General features: G+C 35.0%; 1 protein-coding gene across 10 annotated transcripts in view; it reads right to left on the bottom strand.

Annotated features, from left to right (window-relative positions):
• NBEAL1 (neurobeachin like 1) overlaps positions 1-19,082 on the bottom strand; it is a 205,692-nt gene that overhangs the window by 66,039 nt on the left and 120,571 nt on the right. For all 10 annotated transcript variants that reach the window (XM_009182816.4, XM_009182820.4, XM_003907834.5 and 7 more), the window contains 11 exons: positions 18,585-18,743; positions 16,918-17,077; positions 15,938-16,026; positions 12,830-13,405; positions 12,307-12,482; positions 10,772-10,925; positions 10,339-10,467; positions 7,675-7,980; positions 7,426-7,575; positions 3,458-3,615; positions 720-844 (listed from right to left, as the gene is read on the bottom strand). In XM_009182816.4, the coding sequence (XP_009181080.2) occupies positions 720-844; positions 3,458-3,615; positions 7,426-7,575; positions 7,675-7,980; positions 10,339-10,467; positions 10,772-10,925; positions 12,307-12,482; positions 12,830-13,405; positions 15,938-16,026; positions 16,918-17,077; positions 18,585-18,743 (2,182 nt within the window). The remainder of the gene's footprint in view (positions 1-719; positions 845-3,457; positions 3,616-7,425; positions 7,576-7,674; positions 7,981-10,338; positions 10,468-10,771; positions 10,926-12,306; positions 12,483-12,829; positions 13,406-15,937; positions 16,027-16,917; positions 17,078-18,584; positions 18,744-19,082) is intronic.

Below are 19,082 nucleotides of genomic sequence, written 5' to 3'. Positions count from 1 at the left end.
TACAGCTCTATAAAAATAGGTTATAATAAAAAGCATAAAAGATTGCTAAGAATTCTAGCTGAGTTCGGTGGTTCACACCTGTAATCCCAGCACTTTGGGAGGCAGAGGTGGGAGGATCACTTGAAGTCAGGAGTTGGAGACCAGCCTGGCCAACATGGTGAAACCCCATCTCTACTAAAAATATAAAAATTAGCCAGGTGTGGTGGCATGTGACTGTAGTCCCAGCTACTCAGAGGCTGAGGCACGAGAATTGCTTGAACCCAGGAAGTGGAGGCTGCAGTGAGCTGAGATTGCTTCACTGCACTTCAGCCTGGGCAAGAGAGTGAGACACTGTCTCAAAAAAAAAAAAAAAAAAAAAGAAAAGGATTGCTAAGAATTCTATCTAACATTAGTATTAGCCTCAGTCTTGATGAGCAAAAAAACTAAGAGAAAAGAACACTGTTTCATTGCAAGAGACATAACAGTTGATATGAAGTACAGTATACTTTTATAATTAAAGTTTTTTTCTTTTAGAAATTAAAATCAATGGAAGTATTAAATTACCTTGGATTTAGGCCAAATGTAACAGGACTAAAAACATACAGTCATTTAAATATCAGTTATAAAATGCCACCCTTCCTTCATAAGTAAACACATTTAAAACAATGAAATAACAATCATCAACTCCAAGAACACTCTCATTATCTTCAACAAATAATTAAACGGTCATTGGAACTCACCCAGATTATCTCTCAAGGCACTAGCTTCCTCATGGGTTTTGAAATTATAATTCGGTACCAGCTTAAGTCTCATGCGGGAATAATTCTCTACATTAGCTAGCTTCCAATGAATTGGATTCTGTTTCCTAAGAATATTCATAAGCAAACAAGTAAAATTATTTAGCTTAAGTTACAAAGATTGATTTAAATACTGTAAAAAAGTATCAGGTACTTTACATTTGTTTAGTACCATTTTATTTTACTTTTATTTTTTAGAGACAGAGTCTCATTCTGTCACCCAGGCTGGAGTGTAGTGGCACAATCTCAGCTCACTGCAACCTCTGCCTCCTGGATTCAAGTGATTCTCGTGCCTCAGCCTCCCGACATAGCAGGGATTACAGGCGTGTGCCCCTATGCCCAGCTAATTTTTGTAATTTTAGTAGAGACGGGGTTTTGCCATGTTGGTCAGGCTGGTCTTGAACTCCTGGCCTCAAGCAATTTGCCCGCCTTGGCCTCCCAAAGTAGTGGGATTACAAGTGTGAGCCACCATGCCCAGCCTGTTTAGCACCATTTTACAAAACTGTTCACATTTTTGATTTCATTTAATCCAAATAACTCTGATAGAACCAAAGGGAGTACGCGTAGCTGTACTGTATACACGAGGAATCTAAAACAGACTAAATAATTTGCCCAAGGTGACATGAGGTTTACAGGTAGCAGAAGTAAGATTTGAACATTGACTTTTAGACTTACAGCTTGATACCTTTACTCTTTCATTGTTAAATGGGAGTTCTTAACTAACTATACAGATGGTTTATATTTCCAATAGTTTTCAAAATAAAAAATAATTTTACTACAAATAAAGACAATATAATTGCAAGTGGACAAAGATCTACATATAAGAGCTAAAACTACAAAACTCTTAGGAGAAAAGGTAAGGGTAAAACTTCATGACCTTGGACTTGGCAATGGTTTCTTAGATATGACACCAAAAAAAACCAAAAAGCAACAACAAAATAGATTAAACTGGACTTCATTAAAACTAACAACTTTCCTGTATCAAAAGGGCTACTATTAATAAAGTGAAAAGACAATCTACATATATGAAAATCATATATAGGATCAGAGTCTATTATTAAGTATATACATATACATATATTTATATATACACTCTTACAATTCAACAAAAAAATCAATCTAAAAATGGGCAAAGGACTTGAGCAGACATTTCTTCAAAGAAGATGTAAAAATGACCAACAAGCACATGAAAAGATGCTAGACATCATTAATCACTAGGAAATGGAATGTGAAATCATAAAATACCACTTTACTCCCACTAGGAGGGTCATAATAAAAAATCAGGAAATGACAAGTGTTGGTAAGAATGCGGAGAAATTGGAACCCTCACACATTGCTAGTGAAAATATAAAATGATGCAGCTGCTGTGGAAAGCAGTTTGGCAGTTCCTTAGCAAATTAAACACAGAATTATCATACAACCCAGTAATTCCATTCATAGTTTATACTCAAGAGAATTAAAAACAAGTGTTTAAATACTTGTACACAAATGTTACCAGCAGCACTAATCAAAATAGCCAAAAAGTGGAAAACAACCCAAATGCCCATCCAACTGTTGACTAGATAAAGAAAAGATGATATATCCTTATAAGGGAATATTATTCAGCCATAAAAAGGAATAAAGTACTGATACATGCTACTACATAATGAAAACATTATGCTAAGTGAAAGATGGCAGACACAAAAAGCCACATATTGTATGATTCCATTTATATGAAATAACCAGAACAGGCAAATAATACAGTCAAAAAGCTGATAGGTGGTTGCTAGGGGGTGGGACAGAGGATAATAAGGAGTGACTTTTTAATAAGTACAGGATTTCCTTTTTAGGTGATAAAAATGTTATGAAGTTAGACAGTGGTGATGATCGTACATTACGAATATACTCAGTGCCAGCGAACTGTACATTTTAAAATGGTTAAGAGGATAAATTTTATGTTATGTACATTTTACCACATTTTTAAAAGGGCTGTAAAAAAAAAAGAGATAATATAATTAAGCAAAACAGAAGTGACTGTGGATCAATTAAATGAATTGTAAAATATTCAAACATACAACAGCATTAGCCCTAGCTCAAAGAGGTGGTATCAGAAAGACAGAAGTAAATTGGTTTTTTTTTTTTTTTTTTTTGAGACGGAGTCTGGCTCTGTTGCCCAGGCTGGAGTGCAGTGGCCGGATCTCAGCTCACTGCAAGCCCCGCCTCCCGGGTTCACGCCATTCTCCTGCCTCAGCCTCCCGAGTAGCTGGGAGTACAGGCGCCCGCCACCTCGCCTGGCTAATTTTTTTTGTATTTTAGTAGAGACGGGGTTTCACCGTGTTAGCCAGGATGGTCTCGATCTCCTGAACTCGTGATCCGCCCGTCTTGGCCTCCCAAAGTGCTGGGATTACAGGCTTGAGCCACCGTGCCCGGCCGTAAATTGGTTTAACACTCTCTAAGAGTCTAAAGTCCAATAAACTTCGTATCAAAGGGTCAAAGGAAGGCAAATAACTGTAAGATAAGAAACAATACAACCTCGAATCATCCCAGACCTATAATTCACAAAAAGACAATAAATAAGATTAAAAGCACCCTTTTATAAATTGAACATTTAAAAAATTGGAGTGCAAGGGGCATTGGTTCAAAAATTTCTAGACCAGAGTTGTAAAGAAAAAAGAGTACTTAATAAAATTATATCCTCTTACCTTTTAGCCCAAGGTCCCCTTTCACATGTAAGATAGAGCTGTATTGCTTTCCAGCGTCTAAAAGTGGCTAACTGTTGACTGCTAAGTTGTTTAAGCATATTATTATACCTGAGGTTCTCTTGGCGTGCTTTTCGATTAAATGGCTCCACAAACAGTTCCTGAAAGGAACAATAAAAGTTAAGTTCATTGACTCATATATTTACAGGTATATTTACATTTTAATTCCATAATTTAACATTTTTGACCAACAAAATCTTGCATTATGGGACAGAAGCTAGTAACCAACAGGCTTTTCTTATTCCATCAGAATCATTTTCTTTGATGAAGTATGATATAATTTTACCTATAATCTATTTATATTTTTTAAAACTTAAAAAAACAACCAACCAACAATAAACATGTGAAGAACTTCAAAAATGCAAAGTGCCTCAACACAGAACTTTGAAGCTCAAGATAATTAACCTCCTACTTACTGTCAAGTAAAATAATTTTCCTAGGGGATCTTTTGATTTACAACGCATCTAAGATGGGACTCAAGAGGAAAGAAAGTAGAAAGAAGGGTAATCACATTGTATACTACCAAGACATAACTTTAATCTGTGAAATTAATGTTCATAAGTTTCAAAGAAAAAACCGAAGACTAGCTTATCTAACTCACATCAATATTCATCTATTAGAAACTAAAATGACAGCATTAATTTGTTTCAAACAAACCAGCACTGAATTATGTTAAAAAGAACAGTTAAAATTTTAAACAGTTTTAGAGAGGCACTACAGCAATGTGTGGTTAAAAATATATGCCTTGGAGTCAGACCTGGATACAAATCTTAGCTTTTCTGAGCTACTTTTCTTACCTAACTTTATCTTTAGCTTAGTTGTTTCTCTTAGCTAATTCTCTGAGGCTCAGTGTCCTCTCATGTGTAAAATGAGGTTAACAATAACTGTCATAATAAAGATGAATATTTAAAGTACTTAATATAGTGCTAGAAAAATAGCAAGTTCTCAATAACTTGTGGTTGTCGTTATTACAATTGTTATTGTTAACTATTATTAGACTTAGTAGGAAATCAATTGTTTTGGAATACAGTGTTACTAAATATTTAAAACAGATCATTGCTGAGAAAACTGAGGAAGTCATGACAGCTCCATAGTAATTAAACATCAATTCACAGTTTTGAGGTTCAATAATATAAGGATATTCTTAAATTAGGTATTTCTAGAAAACCTAAAGGTAAAGTTACAGGGAAAGTGTTGATGAGAACACAAACTGGTAGAACTTCTCTCAGGGAAATGTAACAGTATTTATCATAAGCACTACATACTAGTAATTCCACTTATCCTAGGGAAATCATCTCGGATAGCCACAAAAATATAACTATAGGGATGTTCAATACTATTTATAATAAATAAAAAGATTAAAGAAAAAAGTAAATGAGTCTAACAATGGGAAATACATTTAAATGTACTAATATATAAAACGATGGAATACTTTGCAGCCCGGCATGGAAAGATGTTTACAATATATTTTAAGTTAAGAAAGGAACAATGTTCTCATTTTGGCTTAACCAAATATATACACCTTAAAATTACTTAAGACTACTGAGTCTTCCAATTCATGAATACAGTGTCTCTTTAATTTGTTTCAAGTGTTTTTTAGTTTTTGGCATATATACAGCAGATGCTGTATATATTTTGTTAGATTGATACCTACGCATTTTATTATTTTTAGAGCTATTGTAAAAGTATTTTTAGAAAATCTGTTTCCCATTCCTTATTCATTGCTAGTGAACAGAAATATGATTAAATTTTGTGTATTGATTTTATGTCCTGCAGCCTTGCTAAACTTGCTTATTTATAGTAATTTACTGGTATAATAGAGTCCTTAAGACTTTCTACACAGAGAATCATGTTATCTTTAGATAGTTTTATTTCTTCCTTCCCAATGTGAACACGTTTTTATATTTTTTTCTATTTTTACTATATTTGCTAAGATTTGTGGTACAACAGTAACTAAGAGTGGTGAGAATGAATATCCCTGCCTAGTTCCCTGTCTTAGGGAAAAGTACTCAGTTTTTCGCCTCTGAATATGAAGCCAGTGGTAGGATTTTTGTAAAGGTTTAAGTATTTCCTTTCTATTCCTAGTTTGCTGAGAGCTTTGATTACAAATGGATGTTTAATTTTTCAAGCGCTTTTTCTGCATTTACTGATATGATAACATAGTTTTTCTTAAGACTACTAATGTGGTCCAGTATATTAATTAATCTTCAAATGTTGAACTAGCCCTGCATCCTGAGGATAAATTCCACTTTGTTGTGTCATATATTATTATTACCATTATTATTGTTCTTGAGACCGAGTCTTGCTGCTCACCTACACTGGAGTGCAGTGGTGGGATCATGGCTTATTAAAGTTTTGACCTCCTGTACCCAAGTGTTCCTCCCACATCAGCCTCCTCAGTAGCTGGGACTACAGGTGCATACCACCACACCCAGCTAATTTTTAAATTTTTTGTAGAGATGGAGTCTCCCTACGTTACCCAGGCTGGTCTCCAACTCCTCACCTAAAATGATCCTCCCGCCTTGGCCTCCCAAAGTGCTGGGATTACAGGCATAAGCCTCTGTGCTTGATCTAATGTATTATTTTAAAAATATATTGCTAGATTTGTCTTGTAGTTATGTTCCTGATAGACACTAGTTTGTAGTTTTCTTGTATTATTTTTCTATGATTTCACTAGGAGGGTAATATTACCCTCATCAAAGGAGCTAGAAATGTTCCTACTTTTCTATTTTTGAAGAGACTGAGAAAGTGGCATAATTTCTCCACTAAATGTGTGGTAGAATTTGCCAGTGAAACTATCTGGGCCTGAAGTTTTCCCTTTATGAAGGTTTTTAACTATAAATTATATTTCTTTAATAAATACAGGACTATTCAGGTTATATACTTATTCTTGAACTAGTTTTGGAAACTTGTGTCTGTCAAAAAATTGATCCATTTCATTTAAGTTGTCATATTTATGTGCATAGAGTGGTTTGTAGTAGTCCCTTATTACAATGTTGATGTCCGTGGAGTCAGTGGTGATACTGCCTCTTTCTTTCCTGGTATAAAAAATTTTTCACATCTCTCTCTCTTTTTTTTTTTTGCTTTGTCAATCTTGCTAGAAGTTTATCAGTTTTAATGATATTTTGAAGAACTGGACTTTGGTTTCATTGATTTTCTCTATTATTTTTCTGATTTCAATTTCATTTACTTCTGTTCTTTATTTATTCCTTGATTTTGCTTATAAGGATTTGGATTTTGTTTCTCTGGTTTCTTTTTTTTTTTTTTTTTGAGGCGGAGTCTCACTCTGTTGCCCAGGCTAGAGTGCAGTGGCATAGTCTCCGCTCACTGCAACCTTTGCCTCCCAGGTTCAAGCGATCCTCCTGCCTCAGCCCACCTAGTAGCTGGGATTATAGGCACGCACCACCATGCCCACCTAATTTTTGTATTTTTAGTAGAGACGGGGTTTTGCCATGTTGGCCAGGCTGGTCTCGAACTCCTGATCTCAGGTGATTCACCTGCCTTGGCCTCCCAAAAGTGCTAGGATTACAGGTGTGAGCCACCACGCCCACCCATTTCTCTAGTTTCTTAAGGTAGAAACTTAAAATTTGATGCCTTTCTTCTTTTCTAATATAAACATTATGTCATGCAAATTTCCCTCTAAGTGACGGTATGTATCCAGCCTCCTTAGAGGGATCTATTAATGTACTATCAGCTTAATAAACTTTTTACATAATCACTATATATAGAACATTTTCCTATTAATTGACCTTGTTACTGATTAGCTGTTTTTCTTCTAATCTTAAGATAATTTTTAGACAAATAATAGAAATACTGCTTGTTTTAAAATTTGGGCCCTGTATTACTCTTATTCAATATTAAATGCCTAAAATCAACATGAAGAGCCAGATATTAAAACATTTACTTTTTACCTGAAATTTGAGCTTGCTTTCCCCTCCTTCCCGGTCTCGTTTATGCATATTTACCATTAAAGCTTCATAACAATCCTTCCAATAAAGTGCCATGTTCTCATGACCATCGTAAAATGTATGAGTTTCATACTGCTTCATATAAGGTACAATCTTACCAAAAAAAAAGATACATAAATTTAATATATGACTTCACCTGTATAAAAGTGGTAAATTAGCAGAAAAATCTTGATCAAAAAAGATAAAACTTACATATTTTTCAATGTAAACTTGCCATTCATTTGAATTACAATATTCTTGAAAATCTTCAAAAAATGAGGAGCTACCATTGGTAAAAGGTAAAGAAGGGAGGTGCAAGTTCATGAAGAGAAGTTCATAAATTTTGGAAACCAGGGTACGAACAAGGGGAATCAGGAACGAGTAGATTTCAGTCTGTTCCTTGATTGATTGACTTAGAACATGTTCCAGCTTCCCTAAAATGTAACACGCTTCATCCTGATTTTCAATCACTTTGGTCTGAAGAAGGGTATTTAGCTTAGCTGATGCCATTGCACAAACCTGGAGGAAAACAGTTGAGATGAGAAAGAGCAGACTAAAGCAAACATTTAGTGATAGCAAACATTTAGTGATAGCACAAGTTCTGCCTGGCCCTGTGGATTCAGAATTTTTATATAATAACTCTCAAGAACTGTGAAAGGTCTCATGTTACTTTGCCTCCAAGCTAAAGAGTTAGCTGCTATAGTTTCACAGGTGTTGGCAGAAGACACAAGACTCCTAAGTCAGAGACAAAGATCTACAGCAATAGCAGTAGCCAGAGTATCAGCATTTGCATTGTTCTCCCAAAGTGCAACTCCCACAGTGAGAGATGAAGAGGCCTAGATGATGCCTGCACATGTAGACACATTTTAGGAGAAACCACCAGTATAAAAGGAATCCAAATTTTTTTTTTTTTTTTTTTTGAGACAGAGTCTTGCACTGTTGTCCGGGCTAGAGTGCAACGGTGCAATCTTGGCTCACAGCAACCTCTGCCTCCTGGGTTCAAGCGATTCTCCTGCCTCAGCCTCCCGAGTAGCTGGGATTATGGGCGCCCACTACCATGCCTGGCTAATTTTTTTGTATTTTTAGTAGAGACAGGGTTTCACTATGTTGGCCAAGATACATTTCACTATCTTGAACTCTTGACCTCGTGATCCACCCGCCTTGGCCTCCCAAAGTGCTGGGATTACAGGTGTGAGCCACTATGCCCAGCCTCATAAGCCAATACTTAATTCTACTCTTGTAGAATTTTGATGAAGTTTTGCTCTTGTTGCCCAGGCTGGAGTGCAATGGCATGATCTCGGCTCACCACAACCTCTGCCTCCCGGGTTCAAGCAATTCTCCTGCCTCAGTATCCTGAATAGCTGGAATTATAGACATGTGCCACCACGCCCGGCTAACTTTTTTGTATTTTTAGTAGAGACAGGGGTTTCTCCATGTTGGTCAGGCTGGTCTCAAACTTCCAACCTCAGGTGATCCGCCCGCCTCGGCCTCCCAAAGTACTGGGATTACAGGCATAAGCCACCGCGCGCAGCTGCTTTTGTGTATTTTCTACAATGAGTATGTGTTACTTTTACAATGAAAAATAAATAAAATAAATATTAAAAAATAAATAAATAAAATAAATATCTATTAAAAAATAGAATTACTTCTCTGCAGCATTCACAATAATATAAATAAATAAAAATAAAAAATAGAATCATCAGACTATACTCTTTTAAAAATAGAGTGACTGGGGGCAGTGGCTCACACCTGTAATTCCAGCACTTTGGGAGACCAAGGTGGACAGATCACATGAGGTCAGGAGTTTGAGACCAGCATGTCAAACATGATGAAACTCCGTCTCTACTAAAAACACACAAAAATTTGCCAGGCATGGTGGCAGGCACCTGTAGCCCCAGCTACTTTGGAGGCTGAGGCACAACGATCGCTTGAACCTGGGAGGTGGAGGTTACAGTGAGCCGAGAGCCACTGCATTCCAGCCTGGGAGACACAGAGAGACTCTGTCTTTAAAAAAAAAAAAAAAAAAAAAAAAAAAAAAAAAAAAAGGTGGGCAGGGGGGCAACCTGTTTTCAGAATTTTAACCTCTCCATGTTCTTATTAATGTTATATCTAGTTTATGTAAATCAGAAGCCAGCCCCATCCCAACCTCCCTGCACCAAATACAAAAATGGAAACATCAAAATAAAATAAAAAGGGCCAGGTAAATAGCTGTGAAACAGGTAAATAGCTGTGAAATTCTTAACATGACTAATTTAACCCAGGTTCTCACAAGTACCCCATGTAAGTAGAAAACTGACAGACTAAAATTCACATCAAACTTTTTCAGCCTTTTCCATTTTAAATTTAAAATAGAAATAATAAATATTCCTTGTGACCAATATTTATCTTTATTTCTAAAACCTAGCACAAAGCTTAGTTCTTTGTAGATATTTAGTGTGTGATAAATAAAAAAAATATGAGATAGAATGTAAAATTGTAAATTAGTAAAACAGCAGAAAAAATTTGAAAGGAATAATTTAAAAAATAATTTTTCTAAAAAATTCAAGCCCTAAACCGCACATACATAAACAGTCTATATAGGCTACCTAGCACCTGAGTAGTTACATTGAATACAGATGATACAAGCAATGCTTCTAATACTAGCTATGTATAAATCCTGTAAAAGGAAGCCTTAAAATTATATAAAGTTATTAATATGAGAAAGAAATAAAAAATTAGTTGCCTCTCAAGCTCCTCAAAACTCCAAATGAAATCATGGATACTTTTAGAACTACTGAAAAACTTAAAACACCAAAAAGACATTTTAATTTGCTTGTTACATAAATAATAGCTATGCTGCAAGCAAGTACAGAAAATGATATAAAAGAATGGACAAACCTGCAAATTACCCCTTCCAATGAATCCTAGAAGCAACTGGATCTGAATTTGAGAGAGTTTTACCCACACTGGACTTTCAGAATAGCAGACTGACAGACAGTCAAAGAGCAGCATCAAATCCTCTAAAAGCTATCGCAAAGGAAAAAAATTGAGAAATAAAAACATTCAGTTTTTCAATTTACTGATGATCAATTTTCCCCAACATTAATACAAACCACAAATATTTCAAAAACTAGTCCAGTGTTCAGCTGACAAAAGCCAAAAGAATCATCCTAGTAATAGCTAACAAAATCTGTGAGTATTCATCACATCTTACCCTTGTTTATTGAATCTGATTAAGCATTAATGCTCTAAAAAGGGGGGGGTGCAAAATTTTTCTCTGAATAAAGTTCTTAACTACCCAAAATATAATTTTAGAGAGATATTACTGTACCTTCTCAGTCCACATGTTTGAATTAACTAGTCCCTCTGACTGAAGAAAGTCCTGTATGATCAGCATTAGTCGGAAGGCATTTTCAGCAGTTACTGGATTAGTTTTTGCTTCTCTGTTTTCTGAGACTGCCCATTCTAACATCTTTTGGAGCAAACTAAACGGAAAACAAAGTCCTCTTAAAACCATTGTGAGCTTAGAAAAATAGTAGGACATTAAAAACAAAACAAAACAGCTTGAGAGGCAGCATTGTATCTCTAAAGATATACTATCTCTAGCAGGTATCCCTAAGACATTGTAAACAGAAATTGTTTTTTTTTTTTTTTTGAGACGGAGTTTCGCTCTTGTTGCCCAGGCCGGAGTGCAATAGCGTGACCTTGGCTCACTGCAACCTCCGCCTCCTGGGTTCAGGTGATTCTCCTGCCTCAGCCTCCCGAGAAGCTGGGCTTACAGGCATGTGCCACCATGCCCGACTAATTTTTGTATTTTTAGTAGAGACGGGATTTTGCCATGTTGGACAGGCTGGTCTTGAACTCCTGACCTCAGGTGATCCGCCTGCCTCAGCCTCCCAAAGTGCTGGGATTACAGGCATGAGCCACCATGCCAGGCCTATAAATGGAATTTAACAATAATGGAGAAACGCTGAAATGTTTGGAGTATTTATGTTTAATAAACATAGTATTAAAAGTCAAAAGTTTACTGTTTTACTTGACTATAAAAAAGCTATGACAATAATTCACATTCCATCCTTCATGAGATACTTAAATTGTTTCTTTAAAGCTGGAAATCGGCAAGGTTAGGGAAGAATGCCTTATTATGCCTTACAGAGGGTCTTGCCCTGTGGGAAAAAGATGCAATACTTCCCTGGTGTGCTACCACTACAGAGTCCTATTATCTACAGCACGGGTGTCCAATCCTTTGTCTTCCCTGAACCACACTGGAAGAAGGATTGTCTTGGGCCACACATAAAATACACCAATAATATTTTAACGATATGTTTTAACAATAGCTGATGAGCTTAAAAAAAAAAATCACAAAAAAAACTCATAATGTTTTAAGAAAGTTTATGAATTTGTGTTGGGCCACATTCAAAGCCATCCTGGGCTGCAAATGGCCTGCAACCTGTGGGTTGGACAAACTTGATCTACAAGGAACCCTAAATCCTTCAGAGAAATAACTATCATGAAAAACCAACTCCCTTCTCTTAGCACGGAAACACTCAAATTTGGACAAGCCTGTAGAAAACAATGTATCAAGTCCTCAAATACTGCAAGAAAACAGTTTAAACAAAAAATCTGTAATCACTTACGATCCAAATTTACTTAAGACTTAAACCTCCTCATATTGGAATGAGTTTGGGATTCCTCTTTAGATCCTACTAGTATGGCAAAAGACAGGAGAAGGAACTGAGCACAGAGTTTCTCTTTTTCTCCCTTGTTATATCCACGGAATACTGAATAAATGTTCAATAACTAACATTATTTTAGACTCCTGCTGTCACTAAAAGGAGGATGGAAAATCACTAACTAAATGCTTACGTTAGTTTTATTTCATCTGATGGTCGAAGTAGTTCACTGGATATTCCTGGTTTACTCAGTGCTGAAAACACTTGTCCTCGTTCAATCCACGTATCATCATCAGACTTCTCTAGTCCCTTACACATTACGTAATTCAAAATATGTGTCAGTAATTGAAGAAGCTCCTCCTCACATCTCTATGGAAAATATAAAGCAATTTTAAATAACTAGAGGGTATAGTTGTTCAAAGCACATCATAAGAACCATTACATATACTAATTGTAATAATTTAACGTATTTTTTAAGTGCCTTAATAAACCTGGAACTTTACTAGGCCCTAGAGATATAAGATGAGTAAGACACCAGCTTTGCTCTCAAAAAACTCACAATCTAGTGACTTCTAGGTTTCTAAACCTTAGATCATGAAACTTAGAACATGAATATAATATGAAATTGTTAACAACTGCTCACATATTTCTAAGGATCAGAAGTATATATCAGACATGAAAATAAAAACAACACTTGGAAAAATAAGCAATTTTACCTCTTGGCTTTCAAGTAAAGAGAAGTCATCACTAAAGCCCGTATCATTTGTGATGCTGCTTTCTTTGTCAGAGTGCACAGAAAACGATTTAGTAGACTCTACTGGGGATGGTGTGCTAGGCAGACTGTCTGGCACTTGACTTCCACTATCACTCATTTCACATGAGTCAATTCCACTGAGGTCTAAACTCAAATGTGAAGGGTTCCTATGCCAGAATTCTTCTTGATTCTCTGATTTGAAAGACAATTCTCCCACAGAGCTATCTTCTGGAAATAATGGTGTGTTTGAGTCTAAAGAGTGTCTATCCTCCAAACTCCACTGATCTGAAGACACATTAACTGAGGCAAAAGAGGTGATTTTTTCCTCATCTGTTTTTTCATCAAAGTTCTTCTTAGTATCTTCAGTTGACATATTTTTATCATTGTCTTTCATTAAAATAGTTCTACTGTGCTTATGAAGAGTATTTCCGTTTTCAAATTTTGCTTTTAAAAAAAGCCTAACTAAGGTGTCTTGCCAACCAACTTGTTGTGATATTTGATGTGCTGCATCTGGCTGGGACTGCAAAATGTGTAAAACCTGTAAAAAGATTAAGAATACAAAATTCTTCAAAAAGTACATAGCACTTTATATCAAAAATAGTCTCTTTTCAGTTATTTAATGATAAAGTAATTTAATGAGAAACTATAGAAGAATATATTTTCAAAAGATTATATTCTTAGATTATAAACTATTTGGAAGACTGGCATTGTGTTTCCAACTAATCTCCATATTACTCATTGTACAGAGTAAGAGTGCACTAAAATAATTGCTGAAAGATAAAAAAAGGAATATTAAAATGAATAGGATGATGGTATATATTAAATAATAGAGTAATATCCTCTCAACTAACTACTTTCCATGAGCCCCCTACATTTGTTCAGGAAATATTACTACATACCTACTATAGGCACAGTTTTAGGCACTAGTATTAGGGGAGTGAATAGGACACATAAGACATTTTGATAGAACCTGAGTACACCAAGGATGTTTTTTTGTCTCATTTTTTTCAGGGAAAGTTACATTTTTTTTTTTTTTGAGACAGGGTCTTGCTCTGTCACCCAGGCTAGAGTGCAGTGGTATAATCTTGGCTCACTGCAACCTCCGCCTCCTAGGTTCATGCAACTCTCCTGCCTCAGCCTCCTGAGTAGCTGGGACTATAGGCACATACCACCACGCCTGGCTAATTTTTGTATTTTTAGTAGAGATGGGGTTTCACCATGTTGGCCAGGCTGGTCTCAAACTCCTGACCTCTCGTGATCCACCTGCCTCGGCCTCCCAAAGTGCTGGGATTACAGGAATGAGCCATGGTTGCTTTTGCAAAAAGGTTTTTGTTCGATATGTCTACACTAAAGTCTACATTGTTCAGTAAGTCTATATTATACAAACAGAACAAAAACTAAACTTTAATTCCAGAAAATGAACTTCAGCAAGATGGATGCCACTGCTTAGCCAGAATAGTAAACAGTGACATGGGAATATGTATGATCTCTACTATCCAACTGATTTCAATTTTTAGATAAAAACAAGTTCTTAAAAAGCTTTAGACATTCAGTTAAGATCTTTTAAGACAATTTTATCACAAAGCCAATAAACTTCTATATAGATGAAAAGAACTGTAGCTTCCAGGGTTTTGAGTATCTTTCTTAACAGAAGTTTTAGCTCGGACAAATTTCAAAGCAAGAGTTGAACAATGTTGGTAAGGACTTCAATATTACTAGTATTAATATGTGTTAATACAGAAGGCAAGGAGTCACAATGACGTGAAGATTCTTTATTAATGCAATACCAATCAGTGAGCAACTGTTACTTTACAGGTGCAGAATACCAATTTTTTTCCTTCAAGATTAAGCTTTACTTGGCAAAGAAACTTTTCATGCTGACTTTAAAGTTTCCATAAAATATTACTTATTTTATATCTATTTTATACATAAATAATAGATAAAACCAAGCTGCACTGAGAGCTGTTTCTAATTATATGTGAAAAGGAAAGGATCAATTTATATGACCTGCTCCAAATACTCAGAGCTGAGTACATGGGGAAATAATCACTGTCACACACACTGTATAAATGTAAACTGGTACAGCTATTTTGAAGGACAATGTGGAAAAATCCATCAAAATGTAAAACATTAATACCCTTTGAAACAGCAAGTCTATTTCATGGAGTATGTCCTACAGATGTATTACCACAAATTGGAAAACATAAAAAGACATTCATAACAGCAGTTTATAACATGGAAAAGCAGGAAACAACCTAAATGTCTATCAATAAGGAACCAGATAATACTTTATGAAACAGCTATACAATGAAACACTATGCAGCCATTAAAGAGAAAAGGAAATTATACATATATATATAAAACACATATATATATATATTTTCTTTTCTGTTAGTTAAATAAACTATATATGTGTGTGTATACGTGTGTGTGTGTATATATATATAAACTATATATATAGAAAGATCTCTTATTCTCACATATATATATATCTCTCTCTCTCTCTCATAAGTACGTGACAAAATCAGGAGGTAAAATTTTTAAAAAAAGCAAGGAAGCAAATTAAATAGACAGGTCAATGGTTACTAGTGGAGGACAAAGAAAGTTATGATCTGAAAGGGGAAGACAGGATAACTATCTCTTGACTTAGTTAAAGGTTAACTGTGTACTGAAGACAAATCATTGTTGGAATACTCATAAACAAATTATAGAAAATTATTTCCAGAAAGCTCAAAAGATTCAGAAACTCTAAAATACGGTATGTGAATTAGAAATGGTCACAATCATTGAAGGTTCTTAATAAAAAAATTATTCTCTGGTAATAAATTTTTGACTCTGGAAAGAACATACTTGCAGGAGACCACGAAGAGCTAAGAAAACATTTGCATGCTAATTTCTTATGATTACATGAAGTTAATTTACTTCAAAAAGAAAATTGTTTACTTATAAAATTATGTCATTTATAAAATAAATGAAAACTTGTATCTGCTGCAAAATACTCAATGCAAAGTTATTTATAGCGTGATCATGATGCTGCTATCGTTAAAATATATCTTAAGAGTTTACTGACCTTTCTGCAGATGGCCACTCTAACATTTATATGTGCTTTGTGAGATATATATACCACAGATAGTAGATCTTTAAAATTAATAACAGGATCTATGGTAGGAAAAACAAAAAGTTAAAATTAAATACGAGAGATAACCAAAGAAAGAACTGTAGATAATACTTGTATAAAATGCTGAAATAATTAATTCATTTTAAAATATGAATTACAGGTATGTTCAAATTTTGAAGAAAAAATAGGTTTAGAATGTTTGACATCCTCCTGAGTCAACCCTAAATAATTGTTCCTTTTTTTTTGATTGCTTGAACATATGGTCCATACTGCATGGCTCTTATATTATTATTTATCTTTTTATATACATGTCTTATCAACAAGATTGTAAACTAATCAAGACAAAGAACCTCATATCCCCAAATTCCCAGCACCTGACATAAATTCTACTGTCTGTCATCAACTACTGAAAAAAATTATTTAAAAAAATTAGAAGCAGGGCATGGTGGCACATGCCTGTAGTCCCAGCTCCTTGGAAGGCTGAGGTGGGAGGATCAGTTGCATCCAGTATGAGGCTACAGTGAGCTATGATCACATCTGTGACTAGCCACTGCACACCAACCTGGTCAATACATCAAGACTCTGTTTCTAAAAAGAAAAATCAAAAAACCAAAACAGAACAAACAAAACAAACAACAAAGCTCCTTAAAGAAAAAACAATCATTTGTACATATTTTCTGTACTGTCCTTTTCTTGTTCTGTGGACTCACTCACTAACTTAATCACTCAGTCAATAAACATTTACTGGGTTAGGAACTGTGCTATGCCCTGGGGAGACAAAAACAATAAACCTACATAAGACATGGTATCCAAGGAAGGCCCTGCTGAATCAAATAACAGATAATTTTAAAAGTAGCCTGAGAAAGGTATGAAAAAAACTTACAGGAAAAAATATTTCTTAAATATGTTAGCTTTATCAGCCTTATTCATACCTGTATTTATGATTTGATGGGTGAGGTTTTTAATAAGAGAAGTATTAATAAGTGCTTCATTAAGAAGGAGTCCCAGTCCTGAGTAGCCAACTTCTCTGAGTCGAATATGTTGTTTACTACGCTCATAAACATTCGTGCATTTCAACATTTGTTCCATAATCTGGTCACAACAAGTAATATATTCTCAATATAGAAAACTAAGAATAATTTGTCATTTAAGTTAACATTAACAATGTTAACTTATTAACATTAAATATTAATGTTAGTATTTATTAGCATTAATATTTAATGTTAATAAGTATTGCTATTAACGTATAGCAATATTAACTTACAGAATAAAATAATGCTATTAACTTATAGAATAAAATATTGTTTTACTTTGTTTTTGGAGCATCATTTTATTCCTTAAGTATAAAAATCCCAGCATTAACCCATTTATGCCGGAGGGTGCAATTTTTTGAATTGCAGACGTGTGAAAAATCAGACCTTCATGATGACCTTCAGAAGTGGGATATAAATAACTCCCACATACTTAGTGTTCCAATAATGGAACACTAGGCATAAATGAATTTAATAGGGAGGTGCACTCCGTATTACACCATAATGTAAAAATGGATTTAAGAACAAACTGGGCCAGGTACAGTGGCTCATGCCTGTAATCCCAGCACTTTGGGAGGCCTAGGCAGGTAGATCACCTGAGGTCAGGAGTTCGAGACCAGCCTGGCCAACATAGTGAAACCCCATCTCTACTAAAAATACAAAAATTAGCCAGGTGTGGTGATGCGTGCCTGTAATCCCAGCTACTTGGGAGACTGAGGCAGGAGAATTGCTTGTACCTGGAAGCTGGAGGTTGCAGTGAGCCAAGATTATACCACTGCACTCCAGCCTAGGCGACAGAGCGAGACTCCATCTCAAAAAAATAAGCAAATTTAAAAAAATAAACTGGACTGAAATGCATCTGTATTTGAATAATCGGTATGCTTAAGACTCTAGTTTAATTACATGGCAAATTAAAGAGAAATAATTTAAAATTTTGTTTCTTAATGAGAAAGGCTTAGATGGAAACAAACCATGTAGTTTGCAAGAATAAATGTGTGTCAATACACCTCTGGATCAATCTAATAATCCACTTAAGTAACAGTTATTAAAATTAAAATAATTTTCAAGGATAAGTAAACATTTGTGAAGCAACTCATCTATATATTTTGTAAGTTACTGATCTCTCTGGACTTAGTTTCTTCATCTGTAAAATGATAATAGTAATAATACCCACTTCATAAAGTTATTGCAAGATTAAGTAAGCCAATATATGAAAAGTACTTAGTGCCTGACATACAGTGGTTGCTACATAAAGTTTGCTATTATTATTAGCTATTGAAATGTTCTGAATTGCCACATAGACCCACCAAGTCAAGAAGATGAGAGGTTTTATATTGAGGATGGTATGACAAAGTGAATATTCCACTGAGATGATTTTCAGATTATAATACAATTAGTTTTCTAACATGCAAACTACTGAAACATGAAAACTATATATAAAAATAAGTTGAATATCTTAGAGAAATAGATATAAAAATAATTTATAGTCACAGAATGGATATATTGCAAGAAAATTCATATACCCACAAATGCCCCAAAATACAAAGATGTTTAAGAAATGTTTGTACCTTAAAAATGATTTCTCTTAGTCTGTCAGAGTACTTCTGATTTAAGAGCAATGCATACAGTATGTCAGCATTTCCTGGTTCAAAGAGCAGTAAGAAAAGCTGACCTCTAGTTGGGCTGGTACGTAGGAGACTGAAGAGCACATCCAAAATTCCAAAGAGCTTTTAAAATTAAACAACACAAAACAAACCACCACATTCATATATACAAGCACAAATAAGGTCACAAGCCACAAAATAGTTATTTAATTAAATCCTATATACTTTAATGTTTTATCTTAACTTCACCATATGTGATAACGATGTCTTTTTTTTTTTTTTTTAAATTCTTTTGAGACAGAATCTCCCTCTGTCGCCCAGGCTGGAGTGCAGTGGCGTGATCACAGCTTACTGCAGCCTCGACTTCCCAGGCTCAGTGATTCTCCCACCTCAGCCTCCCAGGTAGCTGGTACTACAGGTGTGCACCACCATGCCTAGCTGATTTTCTGTATTTTTGGTAGA

The sequence above is a fragment of the Papio anubis genome, chromosome 10 (genome assembly GCF_008728515.1).
Source record: "Papio anubis isolate 15944 chromosome 10, Panubis1.0, whole genome shotgun sequence".
Classification (NCBI taxonomy): Eukaryota; Metazoa; Chordata; class Mammalia; order Primates; family Cercopithecidae; genus Papio; species Papio anubis.
This window is presented reverse-complemented; position numbering and strand designations above follow the sequence as displayed.